This window comes from Rhinoderma darwinii, chromosome 13 (assembly GCF_050947455.1).
Source record: "Rhinoderma darwinii isolate aRhiDar2 chromosome 13, aRhiDar2.hap1, whole genome shotgun sequence".
NCBI lineage: Eukaryota > Metazoa > Chordata > Amphibia > Anura > Rhinodermatidae > Rhinoderma > Rhinoderma darwinii.
The window spans coordinates 8,652,644-8,666,606 of NC_134699.1; the positions used below are offsets into that span (position 1 = coordinate 8,652,644).

General features: G+C 44.2%; 1 protein-coding gene across 1 annotated transcript; it reads right to left on the reverse strand.

Annotated features, from left to right (window-relative positions):
- Nucleotides 1-5,797: 5,797 nt before the first annotated feature.
- PPDPF (pancreatic progenitor cell differentiation and proliferation factor) lies at nucleotides 5,798-13,726 on the reverse strand. Its single transcript, XM_075846431.1, has 5 exons — nucleotides 13,590-13,726; nucleotides 9,250-9,339; nucleotides 8,455-8,532; nucleotides 7,483-7,579; nucleotides 5,798-6,184 (listed from the first exon to the last, which is right to left on the reverse strand). The coding sequence occupies exons 2-5, from the start codon at nucleotides 9,302-9,304 to the stop codon at nucleotides 6,079-6,081; spliced, it is 336 nt and encodes a 111-aa protein (XP_075702546.1). The 5' UTR covers nucleotides 9,305-9,339; nucleotides 13,590-13,726; the 3' UTR covers nucleotides 5,798-6,078.
- Between the last annotated feature and the right edge of the window lie 237 nt (nucleotides 13,727-13,963).

Below are 13,963 nucleotides of genomic sequence, written 5' to 3' on the forward strand. Positions count from 1 at the left end.
CTAAATAATACTGCCATGCCATATCCAAATATTGTTACCATAGAGTGCCCACAGTCCACTGCCATATATTGCTCACACAATACTGCCATTCAATGTCCAAATAACGAAGGGGCCGAGTCCCTGGTGGTCAGTAAAAATTTGCATGCTCCACTTTCAGGTTACTCTCGGGGGTTCATTCCTTGAAAAACGGGGACAATGGGCATTTGCCCAGTTTTCCACCCATGTGGTTCTAGCCCGTTTCCGTGACCCGTATGCATAATCATACAAAAGTTGGGTAATGAGGGTGTTCTTGGTAACCCCCTACCACCAGGCGCCTATTATAGGTGGTGACTCCTTTATATAGACCAGTGGTCTTCAATCTGTGGCTCTCCAGCTATAACAAAACTACAACTCCCAGAATAGTGGGAGTTGTAGTTTTGTTATAGCTGGAGAGCCACAGGTTGTAGACCACTGGATAAAGATCTCTATCCGGAGGCGGCATGCGGAGATGCGTGTTCAACGCATGGACCTGTTATATATAGAGACAAACGTGTTCTAGCTGGAAGGTGAGAGCTGATTTGAGAATTTGCCAGGGAACAGCGGCAGCTGCAGGATCAGCTCCACGGGGGTCAAGAAGTTTGTTCTGGGTGCAGACAAGCGTGACATGATGGCTTTAGGGTTTGGTGTCCTAATATACTGGTATATTTTTAGGGTCGAATCTTCTTTATATGAATATATAACGTCTACATGAAGAGGATAAAATACATGTCATGTGCTGTGAGGTTTGGCAGGCCCAGAAGTGAGATCTTATATAAACACACTTTCCCGGGCACACATTGTTCTGGGCATTTGCAGAGAACAAAGTCTAAGATGTGAGTGCCAAGTGTAGTGCCAGCCAGGACGGGCATTAACACTATAGAGGATTCATGAGAACTGCAATAGCCAAAACCCCATGGAGAACACATTATGAAGGAACCTGGGACTAGCACCACTGACACCATAACATATGTAGGGACCACAGTCCTGAATTCTGGGAACGTGAGGGCTATGGTGCCATACATATATGGCAGCCACCAGAGTTGAAACTTCGCTCACTTTCCTTTAAAGGGCTCAACCTTGTCAAAAATATTTTTAAAGCAAGCTTAGGAAATATCTGGGTCCACCTTCCCAATGTCCAAATCAGCCCCAAGCACTGGAGGAAGATAGGGTGACCCAGTATAAACAACGGATAACACGGATGTCCGTTAACAATGATCGGTTGATTTCTTAGTGGCAAAAAATTCTCCCAACTTCTCATGACGATCAATAACTATGGCCCATCAAAACATAAATGAGGGGTTAATGACTAAAGAGTATATTGAGGGGGGCACCGTTGCAAATTTAGGGTATACTAGCAATCGGGCCTGGGGCAGCTCCAGAAGTTTGTATGTACAGCACATTGGATGGTTCTTGCATCTGTGGAACCATCGTTCTGGCTTGTCAAGGATGTATGGAGGAGTGGAGTCCTTCAACGCCATTACATAGTCTACATTCAAGGTTCTCAACCATTGGTAGATGTAACCCAAGAGGTACATTGCCATGTCTCTAGGGGGTACCCGAAATGTGGCTTCTTTGAGTAGGGGGCACTTGGCTTAGTAATGTTGGGAAACACGGGTCTACTATACCAATGTATCATCCTTGGTCTTGAGTATCAATACGAGTAATGTACAAGTCCCCAGGACAAGGTCCAGTACAGATGTATGGAGTCGTCATGAAGGTTGGACCCTAATACAACAGTGCCCCGAAGGTCAAACAGAAGACATCCCCATGGAACCAATCACTTGCCAGTAGGGTCTATTTCTTAAAGGTTGATTCATAAATAACCTATTAGATCTTTTTGATAATGTGTATCGATTTCAATAAAAAGTTCTTAATGCAATTTAAGGTAGACGTGTACATGTTCTATATAGGGTGGCCCTCAGAATCATCTCTTCAGGTGGGCCCAAGAAACCCACTTCAACACTGGTCGTCATGCAGAAAAAGGATTGCAGGTTTCCTGGTGGGACCAGGTTCCACTTGAAGGTCAGAGAACTTGTAGGTATTGGGGTAGTTGCCAAGGCCAATATAACTTTCACTTCTTGTTCTTAATTTAGGTATTAACTGAACAAATAAAAAATGATAAATCATCCAAGAGGTTATGAAGCTGCCAAGACGAGGCCAAGAATCAGGAAGTCTACATGTGGTAGAATCATTGGAAAATCTGGTGGAAAGGAGCGGACGAATGTCCTGTTAGACTTCTTCATCCATCTCCTCTATGAATTGACCATTTATTTTGATTTGTCCCTCATCTCTCATGGGTCTTAGATGTAGACCTAGTGGATATTTGCCTCCATTGGGTCTATTAAAAAGAGGTGAAGGTGTCCTGAGGAAGGTTCAGATTTGATTGCAGGACATGGTCCACCAGCTAAGATTTCCCTAATAAACAATGTTGGTGTTTGAGGGTATAAACCATTAAGATTATAGAATGGGAGGCCCAGGGTCGGAGGAGCCCAGAGTAGCAGAGGCTCCTCCGCTGAGCCCAGGCTTTGATATAATGGGCCCAAAACGGTCCAGCAAGGGACCGTATGATTTAGAGCCAATAACTTCACACTAGGGTCTATTTCTTACAGGATGATTTAAACATAACCTATTAGATCTTAATGTGTCCTGCATGTGCAATGATAACCACAAAGATGATGACGCCGTGAGAAGAGTTAGTACAGCAAAAAGGTGAGGGGATGGCGGCGCTCCTCCGAGACTCTTATGAGGTGGTGAAGTGTAGATAGCCGGCTGCCACCCACTGCAGTCCCTTGGTGCTAAATCCTTAGTACCTGGGACAAGGTGAGAGTCAGAAGGTGAAGAGAAAAAAATGCAGTGTAATTACGGGTATCGGCGCCAGGCTGAAGAGGATCAGGAACGGAGTCAAGTGCATAGGATCTAGGAGATCTTTTATTGAGAAGACTACGCGTTTCTGGACCGGACTGGTCTGACGAAGGGACCAGTCCGGTCCAGAAACGCGTCGTCCGTTCCTGATCCTCTTCAGCCTGGCGCCGATACCCGTAATTACACTGCATTTTTTTCTCTTCACCTTCTGACTCTCGCCGTGAGAAGAGGTCCTCCAAATCAGTTCCTCCGATGGGCCCGAGGAACCCCAGTCCCAATGTAAACTGGGGTTAAAATAATAAGTTCCAGGGTAGATCAATTATTTATTTTACTCAACTGGCTCCTTCACCACATTTGATTGCAATAGAGATAACATGGATCAACTGTCCAATAAATCTACGGTTTTACTTATAGTTGATCGATATTTTCTTTGACAATATTTTACTGGTATTGTAGATATATATATACTTTGTAGTGACACAGAAATGGCTGATTTACATCAATTACGATAGTTGTCAGTCATCACAGTGAGGAGAGCAATGGCTGACGGGTGTTATCTCCCAATGTACCTTTCATAAAATTCACTCTCAGGGTCAGTTCACATGGAGTTTTCGGACACGTTTTTTGACGCGGAAACAGCGTCGGAAAACGTGCCAAAAAACGGACGAAAATGCCTTCCGTTGATTTGAATGGGAGGCGGAGGCGTTTTTTCCCACAAGCAGAAAAAACGGCTCGCGGAAAAAAGAATCGACATGCCCTATCTTTGGACGTTTACGTCTCTGGCCTCCCATCCACATCAATGGGAGGCAGAGAAAGCGTATTTCGCAGAGTTTTTTGCCCGCGGCGCTCGATGGCCGTGAGCGAAAAACACAGCGAAAAACGTCGTGCAGGCAGAGCAAAATCTGCCTCAAAATTCCAAACTGAATTTTGAGGCAGATTTTCTGCCTGCAAAAAACTCTGTGTGAACCCGGCCATAGATTTATTCTTTCCTGAGGAACATGGTAGAACCTCAGTCTAATCCAATGTGTCTATAGCGTCTGATGTTTTACCTCACAGGCATCTGCACCTTTCTGGGTAATCCGAGAAATCCTATTCTTGTCAGCAGATATGTCTGGTCTCTCTTTAGCATTGATGGCGCTCTTCTGAACACACGTATTTTCTCGTATTCCTCTCTAGTACATACATCTCCCTTCTCTCTCTTGTTTTCGGCTTCTTCCCTTGTTATATTCTCTGATTTTTACCTCAGAATCCTACGGCTTCTCTCTCCTCCTCTAACTGCCTCAGACCCGACTCTTCTGAACACACTTATTTTCTCGTATTCCTCTCTAGTACATACATCTCCCTTCTCTCTCTTGTTTTCGGCTTCTCTTGTCATTTTCTCAGATTTTTACCTCAGAATCTTGCGGCTTCTCTCTCCTTCTCTAACTGCCTCAGACCCGACCCTCTTCCTGCCTCTCACTCTCTCCAACCTACTCGGTGATGATGTCATTAGGCCCCGCCCCTCCACTTCCTGCTGCACCCACAAAACAAGCGCTACATCCGAGCATCTGTATAGAGGAAGAGATTAATCAACTCTCCTCCTTCCCCGCTACACCGCATCCTGATTAGTAGTCCCATCCTACAACCCCTAAGGCCTCATGCACACGACCGTAGTGATTTTCTGGTCCGCAAATTCCAGGACCGTGTTCCGTGAAATGTCATCCGCAATTCATCCGTATGTCCTCCGCAGTTCATCCGTATGTAATCCGCAAAATGCGGATGAAAAAAAAAAAGCCTAGGTAAAACAGGATGACGACAGAACTCATTCCCAGTCGTCGCCTAGCAACACTTCCGCAAATCCGCAAAACTGCGGATGACACACGGAGGTGTATCCGCAATTTCCACGGGCCCATTGACTTCTATTGGCATGTCCGCATCGAATTTGCGGGGCGTAATAAGACATGTCCTGAGTTTCTGCGGCACGGATTTGCGGACATGCGGAGACCCGTGAAAACACGGATAGTGTGTATGGGCCCATAGAAATGAATGGGTCCGCAATTCTCCCGTGGATTTGCGGGGGAATTGCGGACGCAAAAACACGGTCGTGTGCATGGGGCCTAAGGCCCCAAGCACACGAACGTGCTTTTGCGGCCGCAATTCGCCTGAAAATCCACAGAAGAATTGCGGCCCCATTCATAACTATGGGGCCATGCACACGACCGTGGTTTTCATGGTCCGTGCATGGCCCAGGAGCATTAGTCCTGGAGCCCAAGAGCCTTAGTCCAGGCTCATAGGAAATAATGGACGTGGCCATGTGCACGGCCCGCGATCTGCGGGCGGCTCGCGGGTGACACTCCGCCCCCGGCCGACCCGAAAATCACGGCCGTGCACATGGCTACGGTCGTGTGCATGACGCCTAATTCTTGCTATATACCAGATATTTGGGAATAAATGCCACATAGCAACATGAGAACATAGTTCTCTGACAGTGCATCTAAACTACTACTTTACCTTATTATACCAGTGATCAATATTCCCATACATCAGGGAAGTCAATAAAGATTGTTTGCCCCCTAATTATGTGGCTCTGTGCTTCCTAAATTTACACTTGTATATACATGTCAACTAAAGTAAACTTAAACATTATTAGCAATTAAGTCTCAATATGACATACACACATACATACATATATACATATATATATATATATATATATATATATATACCCACTACACCCTCAATGGTAATTTGGTTTTGGAGCAGTATATTACGGCTGCATTATAGGGTCCGTATTACGGTTGTAACTCCCGGACCACCAGGGTTGTACTGAACTGAACTTAGATTACCATAGAACCGTACAGAGATAGAAGTTCATATATGCAGCTATATATAGACCATGTTACTTACGCGGAGTGTGAAATAAATGCGTAGACCCCCGTTTTTTTTTTAAGGCTGCCCATCTTTATTACAGAAGTACAAATAAAAACATGACGTGGTAAGGCAGGGAACCGAACAAACAATTAAGAATGTTTCAGTCTTACTGATGTAATAAAAACAGCTTATTTTTTCAACATTTTTTTTAACATTATATTAAAAACAAAAACAGGACTGGTGACTAAAGCTATGGACAGCCTGTGGGTCGGGGGGAGGTGGAGTGGGGAGGGGATTGGGCTCCGCCACCCAGCGTCTTTCCGGTGAGGAGGGGAATGCATGGAGGGATCAGGCGCTGGAGTCAGTCTTGGACTCACTGACATTGTTCTTCCTCACCGGCTCCTGAGCCAGGCCGCAGGGGAAAAGGCCATTGGTCACACGGAAGCTTCCTGAGCTGTAAAGACAAGATGAATAGGTTACAAAGAGTCCAAGAACAATACTGTCAGGTGGTGACAAATTCTAGGTTATTATTTTTACCTGTTTTTTTAAAAAAAAGAGCCGGGTGACAACCAATATGGCTAAAATGACAGCTCTAATCTGGGTTGTCAACCAGTGGTCCTAGAATTCGGACTTCAAGTAGGACAGATTGGTTCTCGTCATGACTTCCGAGAAAAAGATACAACTGAAGATGCCTGAAGATAATTTATCAGCTAGATGGAAGGAGATTTTTTTTGGGGGGGGGGGGGGGGGGGAAACCCCTTCCTTTCCTGTTTTACAAATTAGGTTTGGGATGAAGCCATTCTTACGAAGACACGAGTACAAAGTCTAAAGGTGCCCATGCATATTATATGAAAGTTGTCCAGACTTGCTGATTATCTAATGTGTATGGGGGTCTCCTGACATCTAGATTGGGATTTGAACATGACCAATCCTTTGTTCTCGCGGGAGATACCTCGGGGAGCGACTTATAGCTTTTGCTGGTCGGCCCGAAGGCTATCTTGAAGTACTCTACCCAATGTCTGGAGACTATATGGTGGTCACAATCATGAATATCATTGCCATTGTTGTGGTCAACTTTATCGGCGTCCATTAATCTTGACACTGGGTCACTACTTACAAAACTGCTCAAGCATGGTCAACCCAAGTAGTTGTCTATCTTAAAAGTTGGCCTTAGCCTTGATAATCTGAACAAAGTATGGTCATCTAAGACATCTAATGCCAAGGGTCATTTAGTAACCATGGTAGGTGGAGCGCATTGTATAGAACTTAAACCCATTCTTGCGGACATCCATCCCTATACCGAAGAGGTTGTGGGACTTCATCACCACCCTTTCTAAAGAGAGCTGGAAAACCCATGCTCATCTAAAATCTTGACTTGGCTTTAATTTGGGTCAATGAAAGATAATGGAGCCTTATTGACAATTCACGGCCAACAGGTACTGACATTTTATAGTTGGTACCATTACATATCTCTGCCGATACCAGTTTGTACAGAAGATTACAGGCGTGTAATTAAATGATTAAGACTTTATACCATGAGTGACACATGTTAAAGGGACTTTGTCACACAATGATCACATAAAAAGATAATGAAGGAAACGTGAGCGGATCGGTCACCTGTCACACACCTGCCCGGAAGTTCAGGCAGTAATAAGTGAGGTTACCAGTCTACATGAAGGAGATAACCAATACACCTCACGTGTTAGTACGTACCACGCGTGCCAATCACACACGTCGTTCCAAGATACTCACTTCTCGGGGGATTCCGAAACAGTGGTCATGACGGGATGAGATGGTTTAACAAAGAAGAAGCTGGCCCACCAGTGACCAGGATCCGACTTCGGTAGACCTGCAGGACAATAAGTCATTATTAGATTTATGGTCACCATAAATAAGAGAATTTATTCAGTAATGGTTTGTTTTCTAAGGATACAAATCCTTTGGACAACCCAACATTTAAGCTTTACCGGTGACTGAAGGTACAATGTTGTAGTCTATTTACTTAGATAGGATGTCACCTCTTAAAATTATCGTATAGAAATCCTGGATGGTCAGAGTTGATTAGGAACCTTGGTAAAGTAGACACTAGGGTCAAGCTTTCTGGATATTGTGGAAGTTGTGATTGATGGTTTTCATCCAGGTCTGCTATGACCAGGAAAGGAAGTGTTCCCCATAGTAATGAAATAGAAATGAAGACCCTTGCCGGTGATGGTTCAGGTCAACACCCATTCCAGGTTGGAGCTGGTTTTCTTGCCTGCTAATCCCTTCTATCGTAGTTGTACCATCACTTGTTGGCCAGTTTTGTGGACCTTGTCAACCTCTGTAGGTCTCACTGTCCACGCCACCCACGGAGAAGGTAGGATGAAGCCCTGGGATCAACTGCAAGATCTATCTCTATTGTATGTAGACCATTGGTTCGAAAAGTGATTAAAAGGCAATGAGTGGCAGATCTAAAGTTTCTCCTCCTTCCAGAAGGTACATAGTGGTCCTACATATGGTACATTTATCTATAGCGCTCTCCTAAATATAGAATTTGTAGGCTTCAAACCAGTAGGTTCAGGTCTTGCAGATGTATATAAGTTACATAACTAGTGCCCCATCATGAAATAGTAAACTAATACCGAAAGCCTGATATCAGGTCAATGGTTATACGAAGCCGACTTGTATAAGAGATTTGTGTCCGGAGATCATCAGCAGGTGATGGAGCAGGTCAAGGTAACGTACCTGGGTGGTGAGGAATGACCTCTCCAGAGTAGTCCACACTCCCACATGAGCTGTTACTAGAGGTTGATCCCAGGCGTCCTGTAAGAACGAGAATAGACAAAATCAACATTGCAATAATATTTACTAAGGACCTAGAACCCCATGCAAGGTGGAGAACATCGGACGGTGACAGATGGTCCTCCGGAGACTATACACAATCACTAGTTAATAAGTGACCTGGCATCAGTGAGTCAAGATGTCCAGGATATAGGCTTCACATTATTAACAAGCTTAACTGAATAGTCAATATAGCAGGTGAAACAGTCCGAGCTCCGACCCGAGGTTCGCTGCTTCTATAGTAAGGTCTTAAAGGGGAACTCCACTTTTCATAAAACTGATATATTTACGGTTCTTAAAGCATAGCCCCACTTCAAACAATATTTCCCCTGGTAGTATCTACATAATTTTGCTAAAAACTTGCACCAATGTTAAATCATCATGTCTTACTGTAGTCACATATAAAGCAGCTTTTAAAATTATGCCCTGTGGTCCTGTAAACAGACTGCTTTAATTACACTTTGCTGCTACAAAAAACTGACGCAAGTCTTAACAACCCACTATAATCTGATACTGGGAAACTACAATAGCAGAGCTGTAAATGCAGCTCTTGAGGTGAATGGAGTATAAAACTCATCTTCATAGGAAAAATGATTTTCTAGGAAATTAAAGCCCTGCATTTTCTACATTGTACAGATCTTAGGAATGAATTTGCAACAACTATAAAACTCTATTTACCCCATATGAGAAGATACTCACTGCGATAGTAATCGTGGGTTGCGACAAGTGAACCGCTTGATGGAATGGCTGCCATGTTTAAATCTTGCTTAACTTAAGATGATGTAAACCCTGGAAGATAATGAAAAATGAGTTTAAAAGGAACACACAAGCCATGTTTATAAAAATGTCTCAAAAAGACACCAACAGCTATTAATGGGCACAGACATTAGTGCAAAGGGGTCACTGCCACCTCTGCACCCCCTATAGCGTCACCACTGGATGCAACCATCTACTGTAGCTCATACATCAGGGTGAGCGCCCATAGTCTGTCACTGCCCATCTTCACCAAGTTCACCCACCTAAAGGCAAATACCGCCAAGAAGATTAGGTCTATTCACTCAATATTCCTGCAAGAAAACGGGGCCTGTATTTTCTTATAGATCTATCAGTACTTATAGGGATCACATATGGATCAATAGGGTTAGTGATTAACCCTTCAATGCAAATAGATTCCCAGTCTGAGTAAGGTCAAGGCTCCAACTAGACTTTCTATTGCACTACTGATTTTTTCTAACTATTGAGTGACAGCTGCAGTCCACATGAATGCATTGAGTTGCATGCAATCTTGTGGACTGCAGCTGTCACTCAATAGTTAAAATCAATGAATGCAAAAAGTTTCACTGTAGCCCACAGTTTCTTTAGTCAAAGAAGGAGGGTAGGGGGGCGGGATGCAGATGGAGAAGAAGGAGCTGGCTGGAAGGATTACAGTATTCACATTACATAGCACATGCCTGAATGGAAGAGACTGCTGAGCTGTACACTCCAGCCCCACGGCAATTTACAGGATGGGGTGTATCTGCTAACTAATGTGAGGCCCATCTCAGGACTTTCAGCCCAAGTTGGTTAGAGTTGGATCTTCATGGACTGGCTGACACCAGAGAGCAAGTGCATTCACTGAACAAAAAGAGCAGAACTGCAGCAATGAAGGTCTTTCATGGGGCCAAAAACATTGGTGTGAAAAGTTCCTTAGACATTATCTAAATGTCCAGCTTAGACATTATCTAAATGTCCAGTTGGGAAGCGGAGAGGTGGAAAAAGGACCCCCGCCCCATACGCTCGACCATCATCCAAACCACAACTGGTCCCATTTGAAGGGATTTGCTGAGAACCCCTTTAACTTGCTGATTACTAGAGGGTCATGGGAAATTTTGCCCAATTTCACCCTACACCCCTTCCTAGTTTGGTTATGTAAGGGCCATCGGGTGCACATTTTTGTGGCAGTGATCATGTGACTAAGAAAATACTGTCAGATGACTCAAAATGTGTTTCAAGTCACAGCTGCATTACAAAAGTTCCAGTCTGCATTGATTTACCCAGGGGACCAAGGACTTGAATCTAAATGGGCCTATGGGTTCCCATCTTCCAAAAATTGTCCATGGGGTCCGCTCCCCCAAAACTGCCATTAGAGCCCACTACTTTCTGCTACGCTGCAGGTCAGATGAGCGTCTTACATAAGTGACATCACATATCCATGATGTCATTAATCTCAGTCTGAGGTCCAGGTTGGTCTTCAGTAGACTTCAATACTAATGTGACTTATTATATTGACCACAAATGCCCCAACTCCTTGAACATAGAGATCTGACCTCATGGGGTCAATAAGGAGGACCTTCAACCATAGGACATCTTCATTATGGCACATGGACTTGCTGGATAGTCTATTTTTGACCCATTTTTTCCATGTGGACAGTGAGGACAAGCCGAGAATTCACCAATTATTCTCATGTATGACCTATAGTTACACATGTAGCAGATACTGAGAAGATACAAAGTATCTGCTGGTATGGACCATGTGGACTATGACCACTGCTATGCGAGGAGAACTTCTCTTGGCCAATAAAGCATTTCCAACCAAGGTACAATCTGCATGGAGATTGTATGCTGCCCTCATTCCTCCGCGCCCACAGTCTAAAAATATACAATTAGGTTTCATGGATTCTCATTAGAAGATCTGTCATGAAAAGGTGTACGTCTCATTGAGGCCAACCTTATGGCCCTTAGAGAGAAGGGGCCAAGCCCTGGTTGTTCAATTACGTTTGCTTCTAGGTGGCACAAACCTGTGGTCATGGAAAGAGCGTGCTACCAGGTGGCAAAACTGGGCATCACTCCTATGCACGCCACTGCTGTACGCTTCCCATACCAAGGTGGCTGGAAGCTATCTCGTGTCTATGGTCTGGATCACCGGACCTTATGATATGCAAATGACGACCTGTGATGTCACTGCACCTGCACGCAGAATACCTGACTCCTAGGGTCTAGTCACATGCTGCATTTTGCAAAAATCGTGGCAAAAACAATATGGAGTCGACGCTTGCATAGACCCTAATGGAATTAATATTGTATATGGGAAATGGTCTAGTGGTCCCAGTCTCTGGAACATGGCATGGTGGGGGATACTTCAATTAAAGATCTCTTGCCATGACGGATCCTCCTTAAGGCTGAGGCTCTATGGCGACACGATGGGATTTCTTACCAGGTCTTGTCGTTGTAGAGCCTTCACAGCTTAAAATAATCTATAGACACGTCACAATAGGATTTTATATTAGATGTCCCCCTTTAAAGTAGACTTGGGATAGGCAAAAAGATTGCAAGCTCCATTGGATCAGGGACTGGTGTGTAGAATATATCCACTTATAAGCTCTCTGTAGGGTATAGCTACCAGGGTATTGAGCATAGCAGCTTCTATGGAGCCCAATAGTTGGGGTCCCTCCTACAGGGGCATTGATTGCTGGAAGACAGGCAAGGACTAAAGACTTAGAGGAGAAAGACTCTTACCCTGTGGTCACCATAACTGCACATGAGGGCTGAGTTGTCACCTGGCTGCCTAATACCTGCGCAGTCACCTAGTGTCGCGTTACTCAACCGCTCAGTTACTACTCATGATATACATAAGGGGATTATTTTATTAGGCGTGACTTCCACCAGAGCCACAGGTGGTTTGCATGGAAAGTTCTGCGGTGGCAGAATCACCCAGGCGGCTTCGGTTTCTCCATGCCATATGCTATGTCAAGAAGAGACCTGCATCATCATAGCCTGAACCGGAGAGCTTGCAATCTAATTGCACAGCTTGTATGACGACATGTCAAAATAAAAGAAGCAGATGCAGCAGAGCAGAATTTGTCAGAAGTAGCCGGGCTGAGTTTGCCATTTGGCTGAGCCCTTTTGGTTTTACATAGGAATGCTGCTGTATCATCAGCAAATAAACAATGAATGAAATGGCAAATTCGCATCTGCTACATCTGTTGAGGAATACACTCACGCGTTTTACATAATGGCAATAAAGTGGAGACATTTCCTATGACAAGCCAGATAGGAAAGGGTTAGGGGATGATTAAGTCTCATTCTACAGTTAGAGAACTGGTCTGAACTGGCTATACCACATCCACCACCCTCCCTCCCCTCCTCTGTTCTCCTCCCCCATAAGAACAGCTCTGCTATGAATAAAACTGCAGAACAAAGACTCAGCTGAAACTCATCCTCTATACATGTCAATAGCACTGCATGGACTCCATTTGACTCAAGAGCTGACAATCTAAGACGACAACAAGAAGGAATTGCGACAAATGCCATTGCAATAATTATAAGTACAGACTAAAATACCCCAATGATGGGGGGCTAAATGTAATTCTAGGGGTCAATGTGGCCGATAGGACTTATAATTGCACTGATCGCCACCATGATAGCAGCCAATGGCGCAGAGAATTTGTCGGACATGCTTTACGATATCTTGGTCATTATAGTATAGTATTATCTGGACTTGAACATTGTTGATATCAGAAATATTTTCTGATTAGAGATGATTATATTATCATCACCACCACCATCACCATCATCTTCAATGATCTATTATTAATACAGTATCCAATTCCCTCCATCTGCCTGCCATAGTTGTAGTAACATTGATTCTTCTTACCCCATTGGTTACATTGTAAACATCCTGAATACACAACAGGATCCAGAGACAATATTGTTACATTGTATAACCCAGATTAACCCCTCAGCTCCTGCGCACCCCCACCCCTTACTTGTCTGTATTAAAAACCTGTTACATAGTATCTACAGTTACAGAGGAAGAAAATTTGCGCACAATTTGCGTCTGGCAGCTCCTTCCGAATTAAAATATAGATTATCATTATTGTTTTACATATATGGCACCAACATATTCCATAGAGATGTACAGTCACATCATCATAGGACTATGGGGGTGGTCTTCCAGCTTTAAACAGACCCTGAAAGCATATATACAATAGTAGTAGAGTGTATATAAATATACAGAATTCTCAACAAAGACACAGGTTAATAACTCCATCCATAGGTACCTGTATTCCGACTGTATACGTCCTCAGGAGCCTGGCTCTGGGGGTTAGACGCTAGGCGACGGGGCCCATTTGAAAAGGAGAAGCTGGGACTTGTCTCCACGACCGGAGATGTGATCACTGAAGTTATGCTGCCAAGGCAGACGTGGAACTGGTTTATATAGAGTGGTGGGAGGGCACAGTAGATCGGGGGCGGAGAGGGGCATGGACAATGGGGCTCTGTGACTGGGAGAAGGAAGCTGATCATGTGCAACACTGTCTGAGGAGTGCTGCTGAGCACATGTACCAAAGCCACTCAACACTACAACCCCCATCATGTGATGCTACGGAATATTACTATAAAATAATATCCAGGGACAGCGCACTGTAAAGCCGGT